At 36.7% G+C, this 23323-nt stretch overlaps 1 protein-coding gene and 1 non-coding gene across 2 annotated transcripts in view; both read right to left on the reverse strand.

Annotated features, from left to right (window-relative positions):
* Window positions 1-10011: 10011 nt before the first annotated feature.
* The window catches only part of LOC101963325 (ubiquitin-associated protein 2), a 76899-nt gene continuing 63587 nt past the window's right edge, over window positions 10012-23323 (reverse strand). The window contains exons 11-14 of the mRNA XM_078047744.1: window positions 20755-20822; window positions 17956-18145; window positions 13856-14069; window positions 10012-10150 (exon numbers count right to left, since the gene is read on the reverse strand). Coding sequence (XP_077903870.1) covers window positions 10050-10150; window positions 13856-14069; window positions 17956-18145; window positions 20755-20822 — 573 coding nt within the window. The 3' untranslated portion in view covers window positions 10012-10049. The remainder of the gene's footprint in view (window positions 10151-13855; window positions 14070-17955; window positions 18146-20754; window positions 20823-23323) is intronic.
* LOC120890202 (small nucleolar RNA SNORD121A) lies at window positions 17741-17821 on the reverse strand. The gene has a single exon (XR_005734444.1). It is a non-coding gene; the product is annotated as a small nucleolar RNA SNORD121A (small nucleolar RNA).

The raw sequence follows: 23323 nt of genomic DNA on the forward strand, positions 1-23323 counted from the left end.
GAAGCCCTGAAAAAGGCATTCTTAGAAATGATGCTTGCCTCTACAGAGCAAGCCAGGGAACCATGGCATGGCACAATCAATAATAGATACCACAAGGCTTAGCCATTGTCCCCAGATAAGGGGAGGAACTTGAAAAAAGCTACAAGGCACATTCCTTTTTGCAAATTTCAAAACTATTAAAGAAAAAGATTTTATGTCTGTGGCCTATGTATTAACCCAAATCTAATACAAATCATGACTACTGAACTTACTAACAATATTCTCTATTATCCAAATAACCTGTAATTATTAAAAGAAATGCAGACAGTAGGGGGGAAAGAGGGGAGAGAAAGGTATACAGTAATAATAGAATGACTAGGGGGAAAAAGAAACCTCATAGTTAAATAAAAGTTTATAGTTAAGGAAAAGGTAACACAACATACCACATCAAATATAGAAACTGTGTGGAGACTAATGAAAAGTCTAGTGTCCATCCTTGAAACTAGGGTTCACTCACCACTAAATATATTTGTATGATTTTCTAACAGGTGAATTCTAAACAGTACAAACCATAAGATTTAAAGAAGTCGTTCCAAGTCATGTGGGATGGTGCACACCTATTGTCCCAGTGACTCAGGAGGCTGAGGCAGGAGGATGGAAACTTTGAGGAAAAGGCTGGGGTTGTAGCTCAGTTTGTAGAGCACTTGCCTTGCACATGTGAGGCACTGGGTTTGATCCTCTGCACCACATAAAAACAATATAAAGATATTGTGTCTATCCACCATAAAAAAATAATAAAAAGAAAAAAAGTTTGATGAGAGTCTTAGTGAGGCCCTAAGTAATTTGGCAAGACTCTGTCTCAAAATAAAAAATAAAAAGGACTGGAAGTGAAGTTTAGTGGAAGAGCACTTGCCTTGAATTTGAGTGGCCCTGGATTTAATACCCAGTATTCAAACTAAATGAATGCAATAAAATGCAAACAATTGACAAATTGATAAAGGTGGATTTTATGCAGAAGAACGGCAGAAGCAAAAGCAAAAAAGTATCAAAGGGTCCAGCAGAGAAAAAAAATCCACAGAAGAGGGCCGGGGTTGTGGCTCAGTAGTAGGGCACTTTTAGCACGCGTAAGGCACTGGATATATATTCCCTGGCACCACATAAAAATGAAAACAAATAAAATAAACGTATTGTGTCCATCTACAACTAAAAAAATATATATATTTTTAAAAGTTTCTTAAAAGTCTGTAGAAGAGCTAAGCACTATGAAACAGGAACTCAGGAGGCTGAGGAAGGAGGATTGCAAATTGGATACCAGCCTCAGCTGGGACCCTCTCTACAAAATGAAAAATAAAAAGGGCTGGGAATATAGCTCAGTGGTAGAGTGCCCTGGTTTCAAGTTGAAGTCCCAGTACCACACATACACAAAAAAATCTACATGAGAGATCAGAAATCAAGTAGCTAACCTAGACACAGTGGCAAGTCTCTATAATTCCAGCAGCTCAGGAAGCTGAGACAGGAGGAATGCAAGTTCAAAGCCAGCCTCAGCAATGGCGAGGCATTAAGAAACTCAGTGAAACCCTGAAAATAGGGCTAGGAATGTGGCTTAGTGGTCAAGTGCCCCTGACTTCAATTCCCGTAACCCAAAAAAATAAACAACAACAAAAACCCTCACATTCAAACCTGACAGGCATAGAAGAAAACAGTATGGCCTGGAAGTTCCTTAACCTCTACTATGCCCAGGAAACTGTCATCATTAGATACAGCTACTGATAATCTAGATCTGACTTGAAACTTGGCCAATAAAGAAACATTTTCCCTGGAGGCACATGATTGTTTAACTTTAAAGCTGTCTAACTTGGGAGTGGGGGGACAATAAAACACACTAAGCAAAAAGAAAAGGAAAAAGAAACGATTGGGGGCTGGGGTTATAGCTCAGCAGTAGAGTGCTCCCCTAGCACAGGCGAGGTCCTGGGTTCGATCCTCAGCACCACATAAAAATAAATAAAGACACTGTGTCCCAATTACAACTAAAAAATAAATATTAAAAAAAAGAAAGGTATCTTAAAAGAAAGAAAGAAAAAATTAGAGTATATATCATTTGTAAAGCTCTGACAAGTTTCTACAGATCTAGCAGACCATGCCAATGTTTATAGGTACATTCCTAGGGCTCTATATATGCTCAGGAACGACTTGGGAAGCCCTCAAGCTCACATCTATGACTTATGCGCAAGTAGGAAGTGAAAGCTAAGGTAGAGTCTGCAACAGTTTGGCTGTATGTTAAAAGGCATGCTCCAACACACAGACAGCCTCTTCACAAAGCCCAGGTAATCCACTGATTCCAGCAAATTAAGGAAATCTCTGTATAATCACTAGCTGACAGAATAAAGAATTCACTGGCTATAAGAAAAAATAGAGGTATTATAAAATTAGTCTAAAATAAAGACACTGGGCTGGGGATATGGCTCAAGCGGTAGCGTGCTCGCCTGGCATGCATGCTACCCGGGTTCCATCCTCAGCACCACATACAAACAAAGATGTTGTGTCCGCCGAAAACTAATAAATAAATATAAAAAATAAAAAAATAAAATAAAGTCACTAAACAAGCAATTTCAACAGTAACAAAAATAAACCTGAGGAAGGGAACACTCTAATTTCTACAACTGTCAAATTATATTATTTAAATACCCAATAAAAGAGTATTACAGGTTGAGGCTGGGGCTCAGCACTAGTGCACTTGCCTGGCATGTTTGAGGCACTAGGTTCAATCTCAGCACCGCATACAAGTAAATAAAATAAAGGTCTATCAACAACTGAAAAAAACATGTTTTTTAAAGTATTACAAGTCATAAAAAAAGAAACAAAACGTAGTTCATAAACAAGGAAAAAACAATCAGTATAAAGCAAAGGTCCCAATGCTGAATTTACTAACAAAGACTTTGAAAGACTATTTTGAACATTTCAAAGTATTGAAGGAAAGCATTAAGTGTCTATAACATTTCAATAGAGGGAGGGGGAAGAGAAGCAAGAAGAAGAAAAATGTTGACACTAGATTCTGTACCCCTGAGTTCTAGCCTTGGTATTCTTTTCTAGTCCTCTACCTTTGGCAAATCACTTAAATCTCTAGACTTCAATTTCCTTTTTGTATGAAATAGTGAAAAAAGAATGACTAGAAAGTTATAAGGGGCAAGATGGCACATGCTACAATTGCAACTATTTGGGAGGTTAAGGCAGGAGGATTGCAAGTTCCAGGTCAGCCCCAGCAACTTATTGAGATCCTAAGTAACTTAAAAAGACCTGTCTCTAAAAAAGAATACTAACAAAATATAAATAAAAATAAAAGAGGAATTTTCTTAAAAAAAAAAAAAAAAAAAAGACCTGTCTCACAATAAAACATAAAAAGACTGAGAATGTGGCTCAATGGTTGAGTGCCAATGGGTTCAATCCCCAATACCAGAGAAACAACAACAAACAAGGAAAGTATAACAATTTTAAAAGACTGTTTAAAAAAATTGATTAAAATTGTCAACTCAATGTTTAAATTATTTTCATTGTATTAAATTACTAAAATATTTTCCAAAAGTAAAAGGAGAAAATCTTCAAGCTTAATCAGAACACTTGTTCTCATTCATTCCCAATCCTAGTAATAATTAAAATATGACTTGAATAGATTACAAATTTAATGAGAGCAAAAGAAATTAAAGGACTGACTGGTGACTAAGGGATTAATTTTTTTAGCTAATTGTATTACAGTTACTTTTCAAGAACTTTATAGTTTAGAAATACATTCTAGCCAGGGGGATCACGAGTTGGAGAAGAGCTTTGGCAACTTAGCAAGGCCCTAAGCAACTTAGATGACCATGTCTCTAAATAAAATATAAAATATGGCTGGGGATATGCTTCAGTGGTCAAGTACCCCTGAGTTCAATCCACAGTACTCAAAAAACAAAAAGAAAAAAAACCCAAGTAGCTTAGCAAGGAACTTAGTGAGCAGTGACATGGACAATGAATAAGGTATAAAGTTAGAGCTAGAACTGGTGTTCGAGATGACAGGATATTTGCACAGACAGCATATGGTCTGATTCTGATTTACGTGTCAGAAACAGAATACATGAGCAATGTCAAAGTGAACTTTCTGCAAAGTTGTAAATACTTTATATCTTCGTGGTCCCATGTTGAATTCCACTAACTATATCTGGCTAATAAGCATTTAAAATGTTGTTATTTTTAAGGTACTGATACTTTGTTTAATTGTTTAATTGTTACATAGCCACATTAGGCCAGTAGTTGTCATATTGGAAAAGTACAGGAATAAATTTTATGTTAAAGATGACAGATCAAGGGGCTGGGGTTGTGGCTCAGTGGTAGAGTGCTTGCCTAGCATGTGTGAGGTACTGGGTTCAATTCTCAGCACCACATATAAACAAATAAATGAATAAAGGTCCATCTATAATAAAAATTTTAGAAAAAAAAGATGACAGATTAAAAAAGTACATGACATTTTGAAAAAAAAAAACAAGATAAACTCAAAAGGAAAAACCATTGGGAAGAAAATGATAGTAACATCAGAGTTGGGGATGTGGCTCAAGTGGTTTGCATGCCCACCTACCATGTGTGAGACACTGGGTTATGTCCACCTAAAACTAAAAATTAAATATTAAAAAAGAAAGAAAGAAAATGATAGTAACATCAGGCATGATGGTGCATGCCTATAATCCCAGTAGTTTAGGAGGCCGAGGCAGGAGCATAAGTGCAAAGCCAGCCTCAGCAATGTCGAGGTGCTAAGCACCTCAGGGAGACCCTGTCTCTAAATAAAATACAGAATAGGGCTGGGGATGTGGCTCAGTGGTAGAGTGCCACTGAGTTCAATCCCTGTATCCTCCCTCCCCCCAGCCAAAAAAGATAGTAACAAAATACTGTATACCAGAAAGCATATTAAGGATGGTATCAGACCAGGCTATCTGCTATGAGGAAAAAAAACGTTATGGGAACCAGAATAAGGCCAAAGGCAAAGAAAGCAGTATATTTAAGGGGCCACAACTGGACTACAACAGCTACATGGAATCCAGAAGCTTAACTTATTTGAATCTAAGTATTACAAGGATGCAGCCTATATTATGATTGGAAACACTAACATGTCAGTCAAATGGTTCCTGGAAAGACAATGTGTGGATATTCCAGATGTGTCTGAGTAGGTGCACGTGTGTGTGTGTGTGTGTGTGTGTGTGTGTGTGTGTGTGTGTGTGTGTGTGTGTATAGACACCTGTACATGCACACTCCAGAAACAGAAAGATGGTGAGACAGATTAATCAAAGGTGGCCAGAAGACACAGATGTTTTTTCTGAATGTTCAAGTAAAGGGAATGGTGGAAAGGACAAAATGAGAAAAGCTCCATCTAACTCCACTAACATGTTGCAAGATTCTGTTCTAGCCTGTGATTTTGTTCATTTTGTTTTTTCCTTTGGATATTGGGGTTTGAACCCAGAAGTGCTTTACCACTGAACCCTTTTTATTTATCCCAGGCCTTTTCAATTTTTATTTTAAGGTAGGAGCTTGGTAAATTGATCAGGCTGGCCTCAAACTTGTGATCTTCCTGCCTCAGTCTCCTGAGTAGCTTGGATTATAGTTATAGGCAGGCACTACTGCACTAGTGATTCTGTTCTAGTCTATGATTTTGTTATCACTAGAGAAATAATAATATAACCTCAGAAAAAATATCTTAAATAACATTACCATTGGTTACTCTACATCTTATTAATGGTCTCAGCCATTTGAGTATTTTATTAAGACAAGATTTCTTAACTCAAACACAGTTAAGATTTCAACCGGAGGCAGTGGTGCATTCCCCAGCAGCTCAGGAAGCTGAGGCCCTAAGCAACTCAGTGAGACCCTATCTCTAAATAAAATATAAAAAGGGCTAAGGATGTGGCTCAGTGCTTAAATGGCCCTACGTTCAATTCCTGGTTACCCACCCCTCAAAAGAAGGAAAAAAAAAAATTTCAGATGCATGCCATCTGACATAATAAAGAACCACCAGGGATTGGGATGTAGCAGAGCGTCTGCCTACCACGTGTGAGGCACTGGGTTCTATCCTTAGCACCACATAACAAATAAAAGTATTCTGTCCATCTACAACTACCAAAAAAAAAAAAAAAAAGACCCATCATATTATGATTGTCTTCTTAGTGCTATGAAAGCTTTTTCCTAAACTGGACATTTATTTTTCAGGGCATAATCTACAGAACGTAAAATGTGCAAGCATGTTGTATGAGTGTGCATGAAGATGGTAGGAGGGGCTCCTTTGAGACAAAGGTTTAGATTTTACTAACAAGATTAGTCACTACCAGCACTATTAATAAAAAATGTTAGCTTTTTGAATTCACTTAGCACCAGGTGAAATGGTGACATCTATAATCACAGCAACTCAGGAAGCTGAACAGGAGGATTCAAAGTTCAAAGACAATTTCAGCAACTTTGTGAGCTCTGTCTCAAAAAATTAAAAAGTGCTGGGGATATAGCTCAGTGATAGAAGACCTCAGGGTTCAAACCCAGTATCAAAAGGTGAAAAACAAAAAAATTTTTTTTCTCATTTAAACGTGGTGGTACACTCCTGTAATATTGACAACTTGAGAGGCTAAAGCAGGAAGATCCCAAGTCTGAGGCCAGTCTGAGCAACTTAGCAAGACCCCGTGTCAAAATAGAAAAATAAATTAGATGGACTATGGATGTAGTTCAGTGGTAGAGCACCCCTGAGTTTAATTGCCATTACACCCAAATAAACGAATATAAAATAAATAAATACAGGCATAAATAAATTCACTTAGAAACCTTGGACATAGAGTTATAGATGTGAAATTCTAAGATGCCATGTCATATTTACAAAATGATGTCAAGTGATAAAAGGAAAACAGAATCGAGTGTGTAGTGATTTTTCTCCAAATATTTAACAAAAAAACTTCAAAAAGTAAAAAATTATAAATACCCATATCTTATAACTTCCATTGAATAATTAACATTTTGTTACATTTTCTTGCCACTATCTTATCTCCTCATTGTCTTTTTAAAATATATACATATATTCTTAGTTGTTGATGGATCTTTATTTTATTTATTTATATGATGCTGAGAATCAAACGCAACCCAGCCCCCTAATTGCTTTTGCTGCATTTCAAATTAAATTTGTATACACTAGTACTTTTCAGCAAGCAAATCACTAACTAGAGCTCCACATCTGTTTACCATATTTAGTAAGAGGATCATTTGGTGAGTTTCAAGAAACACATACACAGATAAGCCAAATTCCTTATCAAGATATAGAATATTGCAGTCACATTGAAAAATTCATTTATGTACACAGTGATTTTAATCTCACAAGAAATGTAGACAGAAGAAATGAGCTGAAGATACACCTAGAAAGTGTTCATAGTGGTTTGGAAGGAATACATGAGATTATAGAATTACATTTATTTCCTGCACGGCAGATGTTACAAGTATGAGCTACTTTAAATTGTTAATGGGATACATGAATAAAAACAGTTGAATTGGCCTAGTAGAAGTTTTCTTCTAAGATTCTCGGGACATATTTGTACAATTCAACTTAAAAGAAAACCTCTCTTGGGGCTGGGGATGTGGCTCAAGTGGTATCGCGCTCGCCTGTCATGCGTGCGGCCCAGGTTTGATCCTCAGCACCACATACAAACAAAGATGTTGTGTCCACCGAGAACTAAAATAAATAAATAAATATTAAAAATTCTCTCTCTCTCTTAAAAAAAAAAGAATGTGTATTTAAAAAGAAAAAAGAAAACCTCTCACTGGCAATAATAATCAGATATGCACAAAGCAATCCTCTGCAGAGGAAGACTTTGAAATATGACAGATATTTCACTTTTTAAAAAACATTTATTTCTTTAGTTTTAGGTGGACACAGTATCTTTATTTCACATTTAAGTGGTGCTGAGAATAGATCCCAGTGCATCACGCATGCTAGGCGAGCTTGCTAGCACTTGAGCCACATCCCCAGCCCTAACTTTTTTGTTTTGTGGTGCTGAGGATTAAACCCAGTGCCTTGTGCATGTGAAACAAGCACTCTACCAACTGAGCTATATACCCAGCCCTTTCACTTCTTTATCTATATTCCAGTATCATTAATAAAAGCTGAGTAGATAATACATAATTACAAAATAATAAATATAGCTATGGTAATGTGGAATAATATCCAGTCAATGAAAAATTATCAGTAACACAAAGATGAGTACAAGAATCATTTAGAATGCACACATATCAAACCATATAGGTGCATCCAGTACCAAAGCCAAAATGCTTGTACTACTTAATAGTCTTGGTTTTCTCCACTGTGTAGTTACATGCATGAGCTCTAGAGATGCCTGCTACAACCAAACTCAACTATAAAGATTCTCCTCAAAAGGTTGGTGGATTTCAAGACAAAATCTTGTCCTCAAAGCATAACTTATCATACACTAGTACTGTCAAGGAGAAGAAACCAGAAGTACCACTTACTGTATCCGTTCTTGGTGCTGTCTCTGATGGACTCACAGAGCTTTGATACACGATCCTATTGTGCACAGAACTCTGGTCATAGGAGGAAGATGTTGTTACTGGACTAGTGGAGCTGAGGGATGAGCTGGTCAGACTGGAGGATGTAATGACTGAAGTTGTGTACGTGGAGTTCTGTACAGCACTGGTCATAGGTAAAGAGGTATTCAAAGGATCACTAGAAAGAATAAAAATATCAGACATAGATTGATGTTGCCTGACGTAGGTTTCATTAAACAGAACCATATTATCAATTTACTGCTATATTCTATATTTTATTTATTTTTATGTGGTGTTGAGGATGGAACCCAGGGCGTCGTACATGCTAGGCGAGTTTTCTACCACTGAGCCACAATCCCAGCCACTTTTATATTCTAAATTAAACATGCAACTAAAATTTACACTACTACATTCTATTAAAGTTCAACAATTCCTCTCCCCACCCCCAAACAAGACTAACAGGTGAGGGGATATCTTTAGGAATCCTTAAGATATTTTAATGAATCAGTTATCTAGAACCATGTAACTCAAGGTAACTCAAAACAACCAATTTTGTGCCTTTGAACATGGAAAACTGACAAAATCTCAAATCTGGGATTTCCTTTTGTTTTTTAAAGTTATAGTCAGATACAATATCTTTATTTTATTTATTTACTTTTATGTAGTGCTGAGGATTGAACTCGCACGTGCTAGGCGGGTGCTTACTGCTGAGCCACAACCCCAGCTCCCTAGGACTTTCTATTATAAAATATTCCACTGGAAGAAAATTAGAATTATAAAGATGTAGAGGAATTGGATCCTTCCTAGATTACTGGAAGAAATGTTAAGATGATGCAGTTCAGACATCCATCCCCCCCAAAAATATGCACTTACTTTGGAAGAAGTCTGAATACAGCAGTTACCATATGACCCAAAAACCTCTACCCCTAGTTATATATCAAAAAAAAAAAAAAAAAATGAAAGTACCCAAAACTTGTAATGAATTTCCAGAGCAACATGAGTCACTATTACCAAAAAGAAGAAAGAACCCAAATGTCCCCCAAATAATGAATTGATTAACAAAATACGGCATATATTTTGTTCCATGAAATGTTTGGCCAGAAAAAGGATACATACAACTTATGTTAAGTTAAAGAAGACAGACACAAAAGGTCACATCTTACATGACTTTAGATGTATAAAATGTCCCAAATTAGGCAAATCCTGCACAGATTAATGGTTGTCAAGGGGTGGCAGAGAGAAGAGAATCTGGGAGTGGCTGCCACAGGTATGAAGTTTCTCTTGGGGGGTAAAGGAAGAAAAGCTCTGGAATTAAACATTGTTGATGACTGTATCAAGTTATTACCATGGATATATTATTACCTCTATGACATGATTTCTTAGGCTCTATTTTATTTTGCACAGAAAAAAAATAAATTTGGTCAAATCCAGAGAAGTGGAAAGTTTTATACCTTAAAGACTTGGAATACAAGCTGATGGGAATTTGATTACTATTTTCACTGCTTGGAGCTGATCCAAATTCACAGAGAGAAGGTTCTGATCCAAATTCCAGGGCTCCGAACTGAACATTTAGTCCTGTGACATCTGCTGAACCAGGCATCTCCACTGCAGTAGCTGGATTCTGAAAAGGCAAAGCTAAGCTATCATGACAGGGACTCCAAGTCTGAAAGGCTTATAACACGGCCAAGCAAATAACGAGGTTCCCTGGCTATAAAGGCAGAAACAAGGAGTAAGAGACAGAAAAAAAGAAAAAAGGATATGATCCTTTAAAAAGAGAGGGAAGGGCCAGGCAAGTAGCACACACCTGTAATCCCAGTAGCTCGGGAGGCCGAGGCAGGAGGATCACTAGTTCAAAGCCAGCCTCTTAGTGAGGCACTAAGCAACTCAGTGAGACCCTGTCTCTAAATAAAATATAAAAAGGGCTGGGGATTTGGTTAAGTGCCCCTGATTTCAAGCCCCAGTACCAGAGAGAGAGACAGCAACAGACACACACATACTCTGAAGGGAAAAGAGCAACAAAAAATTAAAGGTCATATGGGAATGGTCAGTATAAATGGCACCCATTGCTTTTTAAAGCAGTTGGAATAGAGTTGAGGCAGTGGCTGAGTGTACACTGAGCAACATATTTTCAGGAACATACAAATTAAGAAATTATTAACTGGTCATAGATCCACACAGCCTCCAACTATGGCACATAGCAGAATACATAAGAAAAAGAGTGCTTTTAGCCAATTTTCAAGTCTGTGTTTGAATTAAAAGACTCTGGTTCTCAGTACAAAGCTATTCCCTCTAAATTAACCCAGTCACTCAGTAATGACCAAATCCTCAGCAAGGAGTGTTTGAAAACACTGCATTACAGTTTCTAAGCCTAGTATCCCACTATATGAGCTAGATTATCATCCACCAAATCCTTGGGACAAAGACTTCATGATGGAATACCCACCTTAGAAGCTGGAGGCATCCGTCGCTTAGGGAGTTTAATGTGTTTGGGCTGTGGTTGGTGGGCAGATACAGCAATATTTTCAACAGCCATGTTAGGGAGCTGCAAAAGTTTGTTCATAGCAGAGATACTGTCCCCAGGTGCTGATTCTCGGTGTTTTGACTGGGAAGAAAAGGACTCCAAACCAGGAGTAGAAATGCTAACTGCCTGGGTCTGGTGCTGCTGTCGCTGGTTCATCTGACTAAGAACTGGGGATGGCTCAGGCTGAGATTTGAAATCTATGAAATATGTAAAGGGGGAAAAAAAAAGAAGCAGCAACAATTATTTTGCAACAAGAATTTCAAAATCCCTCTTGTAACCTCAGTGATTATGAAGAGGTCAATCACCACCAGTTTCTATGGTCATCTTCTAGTTGAATCTCTTGAGACAGACAGACAGAAACACACACTGAAGGGATGGGGAGAAAGAGAAGATAATTAAAATGTATAATATGGTAACTAGAAAAGAATGCCAAAGTAGGTTTATACCTTATTTCTTATGCAGAGAGGACATACATTTTATGCTAGAGTATATGGAGCAGGGATGTTTACAAACACTATTAAAGTGCTACATGTTTGTGTCCATTAGCTAACAGATAATTATGTTTTTATTGTTTATGGCTTTGTTGTTGTGTGTTTGGGGGCAGGGGGTTGGAGACAGTTTTTGCATGTTGCCCAGGTTGGCCTTGCACTCACAATCCTCCCATCTTAGCTATCTGAATATTCATACCAATAGACACACGTCCCAGGCACCTGGTTGTGTTTTATGAACTTCTGTGTGTGTTCCTTAGTATTGAACCCAGGTGATCTGTCCCTTTTTATTTTTTGAGACAGGGTCTTGCAAAGTTGTCAAGGCTGAACTGAAACCATCCTCTTGTCTTACCTTCCCAAGCAACTAGAATTACAGGCATGCATCACCCCAGCCACTTGTAAAACAATTTTTTTTTGGTAGATGAACACAATATGTTTATTTTATTCATTTATTTGAATCCAATGACTCATGTGATAGGCAAGCACTCTTACCACTGAGCCACAACCCCAGCCCTACATGTATCTTTTAAAATTTATTTTACTTTGAAAAATAAATGTGATGTTACAAAATTTAAATAGGAATGAGTATGATGAATACAAATATTCCTTCCATTGCTGCTTTCATACTTAAGTCTAGAGGCAAGCACTGTAACCATTTCATGGTATCTTCAGAGACACTGCATCAAAATACACAGATACACTATATACCTTAATTTTTGTGTGTTCATGTGGATTTCTGAAATGCCACCTCTGTCATATGGGAGAGACATGGGGAATATTTTTTTTGTAAAGGAACAGATAATATAACTATTGAAAGTTATCTGTCAGAAACTACTCAACGCTGAATTTGTGGGAAACAACCAGACTTCAGCTACACTGGCCGAGTTCCAATAAAATATAATTTATAAAAACTAAACAGCAGATCCAGTTTAGGTAAATCCATTTCTGAACCTGGGATTAGAAGCAAGTATGGAAAATACAAACTTCATAAAGAACATGGGAATAACATGCTTACACTCTAAATATTTCTATCACTTCTATTTTTTGGAGGGAGTGGGAGTTGGGTACCAAGGATTGAACTCAGGGGTACTTGACCACTAAGCCACATCCGCAGCCCTATTTCATATTTTTATTTAGAGACAGGGTCTCACTGAGTTGCTTAACGCCTCGCTTTTGCTGAGGCTGGCTTTGAACTCGCAATCCTCCTTCCTCCTGAGCTGCTGGAATTACAGGCCTGCACCACTACAGCTGGCTCTATCATTTCTTAATAAGTATGCAGCAAAACCAGAACAGATGAGGCTACAACTGCTATAATAAATGTCTGCCTGAAGATGACCCTTGGCTGGCATCTGGAACCTGGAACGTTGGGGTGTGCTAAACAACAGGTACCAACACATCAACCAAAATGAGTGGCTCATTGTGCCTAAAATGTCTATATAAAGAACATAGTTTATGCCCAACACCTGTTTTCCTTTAGGGAATGCCTAATTTTCTTATGCATTAGACAGAAGGTAACTATGTATCCAGCCTCAATAGAACCTCCCAAGGAGATTCCTTAGATTTCCTAGAAGTCATCTCAAGTACTTAGACATAGTAAGCCATTTCATCTACCATAGAAATGGGCTTCCAGGTCTCTCATTAGTACTTAATAAAAAGAAGCCCACACAACCAACTATTATCATTAAAATATCCCCCACTATTCCTTAAAACACTGGCAGGCAAGTTTAAGTATCTGTGAGAGTTCTGTTTAGAAAACATTCAACTTACACATGCAATACACACACAAATAGGAGAGAGCAAAGTTTGACCAAATGAGGTGGACACGTGCAAAATGTCAGAATAAGAAAACATTTCAGAGGGTACAGATTCCCCCCACCCCACCCAGAGCTGGGGATTAAACTCAGGGCTTCACACACACTAGGCAAGTGCTTTGTATGTCCAAACCCATAAAAGGTGTGATTAAAAATGTTGTCCAAGTTCCATCTTCTGTCACCACCGTGTTTCTACTAAGCTCAGAAAATTCTAGATATGCATTTACTCAAAGTGTTGTACACTCATATTTTCATGATACCTTGCTCTTATACATCTCTTCCAAGTATGAATGACTATTACTACTACTACTACCACCAACAAATAAATGCAAGTATTTTATAATACAAAAAAAGACTTGATTTAATTAAAAAACCATAAGAATTCTTCTTAGAAGAAACACCTCTGGACAAGATCCACTTTACAGAGTTCACAAGTCAACACACTTTGCTAATGAGTTAGCATGTCTGCAATAAAAGGCAAACCAGCACAGAAAACATATACTTACCAAAATGACTGAGAACAGAGGCCTGGGATGCCGAAGGCTTGAGGTCCCATGAAGTAGTAGTTTTGGGGGGACTCGTATTATTCTGCTGTGAATTCAGAGTGGTGGCAAATTGTCCCAAACTTGGAGCTTTTAAATGGTCCAAAATCTGGGAATTTGTGATATTTGCCATTTTTGATGGAGCAAGCTCTCCAAATCCTGAGCCAAGGACAGATGACTTTAAAGGGAAAAAAACAAAATCTTAGCAATACAGAATTCCTACCCAAGGCTTTAAAAACACAACAAGAATTTTCAGAAGTATTTTAAAAACTTTAACCTAGAAAATTGGAACTGGTAAGCCTCACTTCAGAAAAATACTATATGAAAAAAATGATGAAGATGCAGTAACTTACTAAGTAAATCCAACAAACATTCCTTCCTGATTCTGACATGAAGTTAAAAGGAACAGAACTATTTGCCATAGATTTGAAGAATACTCTCATCCCCCAGCACTGATGATTGAACCAGAGGTGCTCTACCACTAAGATATATCTCCAGGGCTGGGGATGTGGCTCAAGCGGTAGCGCGCTCGCCTGGCATGCGTGCGGCCCAGGTTCGATCGTCAGCACCACATACAAAGATGCTGTGTGTGGGGGGGGGGGGCAAAATAAATACATAAATATTAAATTCATTCTCTCTCTCTCTCTTAAAAAATAAAAAATGCTAATTTTAAAAAAAGATATATCCTCAGCCCTTTTTTATTTTGAGATAGGATCTTGCTAAATTGCCCAGGCTATCCTTGGTCTGTGATACTCCTGCCTCAGTCTCCAGAAAACCTGGGATTACAGGTGTGTACCACCACAACCAAAACAATTTTTTTTTAAGTGACATTAAACATCACTTCTTTAAACTGAAAAGAAAAAGTAAATGATACACATGCTTGACAAACAAAACACAATACTTTCTTAATCTATGAACTACTGAATTCCTTTTTTTTTTTCCTTGGTCCTGGGGATTGAATCTAGAGCTTTGTGCATGTAAGGCAAGCCCTCTACCAAGGAGCTATGCCCTCAGCCCTTGAATTCTTTTTTGATTAGAATAGGTTTAGTCACAAAAGACATAATCCCTGAGGTCACCCTTCAAGGTCAAATAAGGATTATAGAAGAGAACTTAAAATGTTAATATTCAAAGATTAGACAAGGAAAGACATGAGTTTTTCAGTGTGAGCAATTACCTTGTTTCCTGGAGGTTCATTTCAAGATTGGTTGTGGTTTTTCATACCAAGGATTAAACTCAGGGCCACTCAACCACTGAGCCACATCCCCAGCCCTAGTTTGTATTTCATTTAGAGTCAGGATCTCCCTGAGTTGCTTAGTGCCTCACTTTTGCTGAGGCTGGCTTTGAACTTTCGATCCTCCTACCTCAGCCTCCCGAGCAGCTGGGATTACAGGCATGTGCCACGGCACCCAACCATTTCAAATTTTTTTAGAAGACCAGAAACAACAAAGCTTCTTCATAAGTATATTCACAAAAAAATAATGCTTTTCCTTCTCCATCTGTCCTGTCAAGTCAGATGTCAACATCCAAAAAGAACCAAAGCCAACGACTGAAAAATACAGGGGAAAAGCAATTGCCTTTTTCATTTTTAAGTCATCCTGATATGTTCTCTGACAAAATTACATGTCAAAACCATCCATGGTCAGTCAGGTTGGGGCTGTAGCTCAGTGGCAGAGCACTTGCCTAGCATGTATGAGGCACTGGGTTGATCTTCAGCACCTCATAAAAATAAACAAATAAAATAAAGGCATTCTGTCCATTTACAACTACAAAAAAATTTTTTTTAAATCCATGGTCAAAAATAAATACTTCATATTCCCACAAAGTTATTGCAAGAAAACTGATGTGATTATTTTTCATTAATATTCAATGGCAGGGAATATTCCAGTTGTAAGGAAATATAAAATTCTCCAGTGTGAACAAAATGCTACGTTGTGGGTTACTGTAACATATCAATCACAGAATCTGATTCCATGACTCATAATATGGAACAAAACCCAGAACACAGAAGCAGTTGTATAAATATTACTGTCACTGGGTCAGATTTGCTGTCCATGTCACCACCAAACCCACAAAACCCAGTTCAAGCAAACCTGTTCAAGGAAGTCTACCTAAATGTTGCTCTCTTCTTCCTCATTTCTTATATAACCTCAATCATACATCAGCTAGCTTTACTGATGTACTTTTCTGTGCACTTTACAACACAAAGAACTCAGTCAATCAACTGCTGCCTGCCCTACGTAAAACTTACTACAGGACCTCCAATTGCCACCTAACCATTAAACCAATTTAAAAGGCTTTAAAAATATGTGTATTAATAATACGCACGTATTCATAATGCACATATAAACACATAGTACCCAAGTCCCAATCCCACAGATTGCAACTTATTTTGTCCTGTGTAATTTCCCCGATTATTATAAACTGCAACAGCTTTGAGAATCACTGCTCTAGTGTACTACTACTCAAACAATTATTACTTCAGTCCTCAAGTTGTTGGTCATTACACAACCTACAGAATGGTTACTCTAAAAACTGAAGTTTTACTTATAAACTCATGACCACTTTGAGATCAGAAAATCACCAAGAACAGCATTATAACAGAGGCAAGTAGCAAGACACAGAAGAAAGGAGAGTTGTTGGTTCAATCAAAATTCAGGAAGTTTATTAGGCCTATCTCATAAAAGACAAAATACAATGTTCATTTCAAATCACTGACCCCACTCATATCAATGACACTACAAATGCAGGTACCCTGTCCAGAGTGAAGTGTGACTGCAAATAAGAGAGTGCAACGACATATCTGCATATTCAACTCTCAATTTTATCAGGGTACAGTGAACTACTTAATTCATGGAAGTGAAAATTCAGTTTCTTGACAATTGGTCAAGTAAAACATGACACAGAAAGACCAAAATAATTACCAGTAATGAAAGTTATAAGTCTATGTTCATATCTTTTCCACCTCCCATCTGGCAGCTCTGAACATTCTACAGTTGGACTTCATTTCACCTTACTGCAACTACATCCTTTCCCAAGCTATGCTGAATCTAAGTTAAGCTTTACTCCAATCAGCCTATCTTCATATTCGTCACTAACAGGTCCAGAGTTCTTTCTGATGGGAGCCTAGCTCTCATCAAAAGTCACACAGGGATTGGGGTTGCGGCTCAGTGGTAGATCACTTGCCTAGCTGTGTGAGGCACTTAATTAGATCCCTAGCACTACATAAAAATAAACAAATAAAGGCATTCAAAAAAAAAAAAAAAAGCTATACAGAGAGCACTGGATGACATTGCTTCAATGAAAACACATCCAAATAAGAGCCTTAAACTCTGACATTTTTTTAAAAAGCAGCCTTATTTTATGAAAAAAAGAAAATTGTAAAAATTATGAGCACCCCAGCAGACGTTAAAAGAATTGTTTTTACAGGATTTTATAGCAAGTTAATACTTACAAACTTTGCATTTTTTGTGTGTGGGGGGGGAGTGTTATGGGACTTAACCCAAGGGGGCTTTAATCACTAAACTATATCACCAGCCCTTCTTATTTTGAGACAGAATCACATTAAACTTCTCAAGACCTCACTAAATTGCTGAGAATGGCTTCAAACCTGCAATCCTCCCACCTCAACCTCCCAAGTCACTGGGATTACAGGCAAGTGCCACTATGCCTGGTCAAACTTTGGATTTAAGTAAACTTAAAACCAAATTAAAATTTTAACACATTGAGTATAGGCAGACTATGAAACAATATCCAAAAAAGAAACCAAAAAATCATTCATAAGAATGCTTGCAATCAAAGTGATTGTTAGTAGAAAACTTATCATTAAAGGAAAAAAATTTTTTAATCTTTGTCCAGGAAACTCAGTAATTAAATTCCACATGGAAACATCAGATATGTGCTTGGAAATTATCACATCATTGTTTTCTGGACCAAGATCTAATGTAGAAATATTATATTTTACACTAATTATGAGAATATAATTATAAGGTATGTGTCATACTCTACAATACAGATGTTAATGGGTATATTCCTTAAAATCCCATACTGAAATAAAAGTAAATTACCAGACTCTGAGGAGAATAGGAATTGGCAGCAGTTGAGCTACCAGTTCCTGGTGCCATCTGATTGTTGTGTTGAGAATTTGTGAAGACAAGAGCTTGGCCAAAGCCCTGCTGTTGGGAGGTTTCAAAGGAGTTGACATCTGAGGCTTGACTGGGAGGGACAGGCTTCTGGAGCAAGGATACTAGATCAATGCTAAGCAAACAAAAAGCAAATCAGGAAACCAATCATAAGCAAATCTTACCAACTAATGAATCTGAGAAGTGAATCAATATAAAATAAATTTAAGCTAGTAATTATCTAAGTGAACAGAATCTTTGTAAAATGAAATTGAAGACTGAAGATGGTGAAAAGGAAGACACCAATGTAATCACTAAAAACAGATTATAATGCCAGAGAGACTAAGGCATGACTTTGAAGAAAACATTAATGAAAAACTACTTGTAAATATTCACAGAAATGACACATTGTTGAATGATATGAAAACCTGAAGCAATTATGAAAACTTTAACAATTTTCTAAGTTTGACTCATTTTGTTTAGAATACTTTATCTTACTTATTATTTGGAACCAGAGTTTTTAAATTTTTCATATAGCAGAGTTTATCAACATTTTTAGAGAATAAGAACTTAACCGTGGTGGAAGATCTTGAATTCTCATGTTTACAATTAAATATCTATAAGAGTTTTACATTCTATCCTATAACCATATATAATTTTCTCTCTGATAAATTTTCAGGTATAAAGGCACAACAAATTAACAAATACTTGATCCACTAGAACTCCTACAATGCCCCCAGAATGACAGATATTCAAATTTGAGAAACATGGCCTAAAACCTGAAAGCATCAAGAAGTAAAATTCAGATAATATTATGCATGAATGAGCGATCTTCCTATAATAGCTTCTCCAAACTTACCTACAAGGTAAGGTGAATCTTGTAGTACCTGTAAAAATGCACCAGATTACCTAAAATGGTGATCTAATAATTCCTTCAAAGAACTGTTTCCATCAATATTCTAAACTGAAATTCTCAGCATGCCTGTTTTTGCTAGAGAACAAGTGTTTCCATTTTGGGGTCTATTTTTTTTCTCCTTTTAAGACTAATCTTTAATTAAAATAATTCAGTACTTAATACTCATACACAGCAAATTTCTCAGCCCGAATTTCTATTCCTTATACATTGTCATTCCCTTACCCATAGCCAAGTTAAATTTCTAGACAAATATATCGGACTCCAAAATAATGTTCTCATTATGGTAATCAAGGATAGTTTAAGACCTATAACCCATCATAAATGTTGCTTGCATTACTATCAAAACCCATGGAAAGTTGTATTCCAAAAAAGTTGTTAGGACATACATGTGGAAAAGAACATATTATGCTTCTGAAAAATAAACAAACCACTAAAAAATTGTCAATTATTTTTTTTTCCAAAAATGAAAATGGACAGGCATGGTGGTACACATTAATAATCCAAGCTACTCAAAAGGCTGAGGCAGAAGGATCACAAATTCAAGGACAGTCTCAACAGCTTTGTGACAACTGAAAAAATAAACAAAAGTTGGGTGGGAGTGGGGAGGATACTGTGGTTGCAGGTCAGTAGTGGAATACCCCTGAGTTTAATCCCTGGTACCATAAAAAAAAAAAAAAAAAAGAAAAGAAAGAAAGAAAGAACATGACTCTAGTAAATTTATTGAGTCACAAATACACTGAAGTTATGTGCGTTTAACAAGAAATTCCGGGCAATTCATACAATGGTGTATTATAAGATGTAACTTCCACTATTTTTATTTCCCTATAATAAGGTCTTACAGGGGCTGGGGATGTGGCTCAAGTGGTAGCGCACTCGCCTGGCATGCGTGCGGCCGGGGTTGGATCCTCAGCACCACATACAAACAAAGATGTTGTGTCTGCTGAAAACTAAAAAATAAATATTAAAAAATTCTCTCTCTCTCTCTCTCTCTCTCACTCTCTCTTTAAAAAAAATAATAATAAGGTCTTACAAATTATCTTATTTAGCATGAGACTGGGCATGTTAGGTTCAAAATTGCCTTCTTTTCTAAGATGTCACATACATCCAGGTTTTCATCATTCCAGGTCATTGCATTTTAAACTATTCTCATAGGTCTTTTATCATGAAAATTATGAGGAAATAATAATTTCCATTATCATGAAAAAAAATCAGAAATCTAGTTCAATACACATTCTAAGAATGTTGTTGTTGTCCCCAAAGTCCCTTCCTTTTCTTTGGTCTAGTAGATTAAATACTAGAACAACCCATATGAAATGAGAAGTTTGTATTAGGTTGGAGGAATATAAATAAATATGATTACATGAAGAAAAAAAGGAAGGCTGTGGTTGTGGCTCAGAGGTGGAGTACTCGCCTAGCATGCATGAGGCAGGGGGTTGGATCCTCAGCACCACATGAAAATAAAATAAAGGTACTGTGTCCACCTACATCTAAAAATTAAATGTTAAAAAAAAAAAAAGAAATGAAAGGATGGAATGTAATTATTTATTCTGTCAAAAAAAATTTTTAAGTGAAACAGCCATTAAATAGGTTTAACAATCTACCACAACTGCTACCAAATCACGAAAATTATCACTAATTTTTAATCCATCAGTGAATACAACCCACTAGGAAATAATCAAAGATATTAGGACACCAGGTAGAGGTAATTAAAGTTTAGTCTTAGATGAAAAAAGAAAATCAAAAAGAGACCCCAAAAAGAAAACTCTTGTCCTACAGCAAAATAAAATAAAAATTGCTTTTAATAATAAAACATGGGCAAAAGTGCTTACCTTTGTGTAGGTGTGACATGATTCTCTGCTGGAACAGATGAGGCAGTGAAAACCTTTGTTTCAGAAAGCTGTATGGAAAGTTTGAAAAAAATTTTTTTTAATCTTATCCTATATAAAATATTTACAAAATCCCTAACAATTTTTAGTCACCAGTACTCCCCTATAGTTCAACTAAAGGATATTCTAAAAGGAATAAACTATAGGAGGGACCATGACAAGTAATTTTGTTCAGGTGATGGTACTCTTAGATCAGCCTACAAGAATAATTTCACATAAGGGAAAGGGAGACAATAATGGAAAACAACACACTGAAAATCAACACATCTCACTACTCTATTTGTTATTATATAAAGTGGAAAGACCAAAAATTATCCCCAATGTTACTTTAAAAGATGGGAAAAAAGTAGAGAAGTAGGATCTAACTCAGTGGTTGGTTAGCACGCATGCATGAGGACCTGGGTTTGATCCCCAGCACTACAAAGAAAAAAAGGAGAAAAGGTGAAATAGCTGACATTTTCTTGCCCTAAGTAAAGATGTCTTTTATATTGCATTGATTAGTTATTTATATTTCCTTTTTAAAAATCACAGGTTTCTTATCTTGAAAAATAATTTTCTTGAATTACATAACACACACAAATAAACCACAAATATTCAAACTGAATAATTGAGTTTTGGCATATGTATACTTTCATGAAATCATCGCCAAAAATAAGACAATAAACACATATTTTTTACTCCCCAAGTTTTCTCCTATCCCTGTATACCTCACTTCTACATATACTTGTATCCCCAGGAAAACAGTGTGATGTATTCTGGCACTATAGATTAGGATGCATTTTCTAGTAAATGGAAAAAAATTAAAATATGCATTCTTTTCCGTGGCTTCGTTCACTCATCATATTTTGAGATTTGTGCATATTGTTTTAATTCACTTTTGGGACACTCAGGATACATTTTTCAATTGACATTAATGAAAGATATGTGTTCTTTTTAGAATGGGTTGAAAAATGGTCTAATGAGATAAATTGGAAAAATAATAATAAAAATGCAATTATTCTTTTTTTCATAATACATATATATTTTTAGTTGTAGTTGGACACAATACCTTTATTTACTTATTTATTCATTTATTTACTTATTTGTTTGTTTGTTTATGTGGTGCTGAGGATCGAACCCAGTGCCTCAAACGTGCTAGGCAAGTACTCTAATGATGAGCAACAACCCCAGCCCGGGTTCCTATAATTCTTATCAGCCCTATAGGTCTCAGAATTCTGAAACACTATAAGATCAGATTTCCCAAGACAGTAATATGCAAAAGTAGGGCCAGAGCAGACACCAAAAGGTGCTCAACTGACACTGATTCAACAAGGAATTGTACTGCACCCTATTTTGAAGTAGTATTTTAAGGCCCTCCTATGAATCTATTTTTGCCTTAAGGAAACTTACAAATTTAAGTTCCTAAGTTCAAGGACAGCATCAGCAAATTAGCAAGGCCTTAAGTGTCATATTGAGTCCCTGTCTCAGTAGTTAAATGCCCCAGGGATATGGCTCAGTAGTTAAATGCCCCAGGTTTAATTCCCAGTACAAAAAACAAAAACACCAAACACCTAAAAAAAAATTAATAAATGGACAAATGCATTATACAGACATGTCTCAAAAGAAGAAATACAAATATTGCCAGGTGCCATGGAGCACACCTGTAAGCCCAGCAACTCAGGAGGCTGACGCAGGAAGATCAGAGAGTTTAAAGCCAGACTCAGCAACTTAACAAGGCTCTAAGCAACTCAGCGAGACCCAGTCTCTAATAAAATACAAAAAAAGGGCTAGGGATGTGGCTCAGTGGTTAAGTGCCCCTGGGTTCAATCCCTGGTACAAAAAAAAAAGTCCATCAAAAATATAAAAAGATGTTCAACATTATTAACATATCAGGAAATGCAAATCAATACTATACTGAGATTTCATCTTCCCCCAGTCCGAATGGCCGTCATTAGGAATACAACATTAACTGCTGGAGAGGATGTGGAGAAAAAGGACTAACTAAACTTTTTACATTGTTGGTGGGATTGTAAATTAGTATAACCACTATAGAAATCAGTGTGGAGGTTCCTCAGAAAATCAGGTATGGAACTAACACATGACTCAGATTCTACTTCTCGGTATTTATCCTAAAGAATGAAAGTCATACTAAACCAATACATGCATACCCATGTTTACAGCAGCACAATTTACAATAGTCAAAACAATGGAACCAGCCTAGGTATCACCAACAGATAAATAGATAAAGAAACCATGGTGTTTATGCACAGTAGAGCTGTATTCAGACATAAAGAAAAATTAAATTAGGGCTGGGGATGTGGCTCAAGCAGTAGCACGCTCGCCTGGCATGCGTGCGGCCCGGGTTCGATCCTCAGCACCACGTACAAAGATGTTGTGTCCGCCGAAAACTAAAAAATAAATATTAAAAAAAAATTCTCTCTCTCTCTCAAAAAAATAAATAAATTATGTCATTTGCAGGAAAATGGATGGAACTTGAGAGTATTATGTTAAACAAAAAAAGCCAAACTCAGAA

The sequence above is a fragment of the Ictidomys tridecemlineatus genome, chromosome 4 (genome assembly GCF_052094955.1).
Source record: "Ictidomys tridecemlineatus isolate mIctTri1 chromosome 4, mIctTri1.hap1, whole genome shotgun sequence".
Taxonomy (NCBI): Eukaryota; Metazoa; Chordata; class Mammalia; order Rodentia; family Sciuridae; genus Ictidomys; species Ictidomys tridecemlineatus.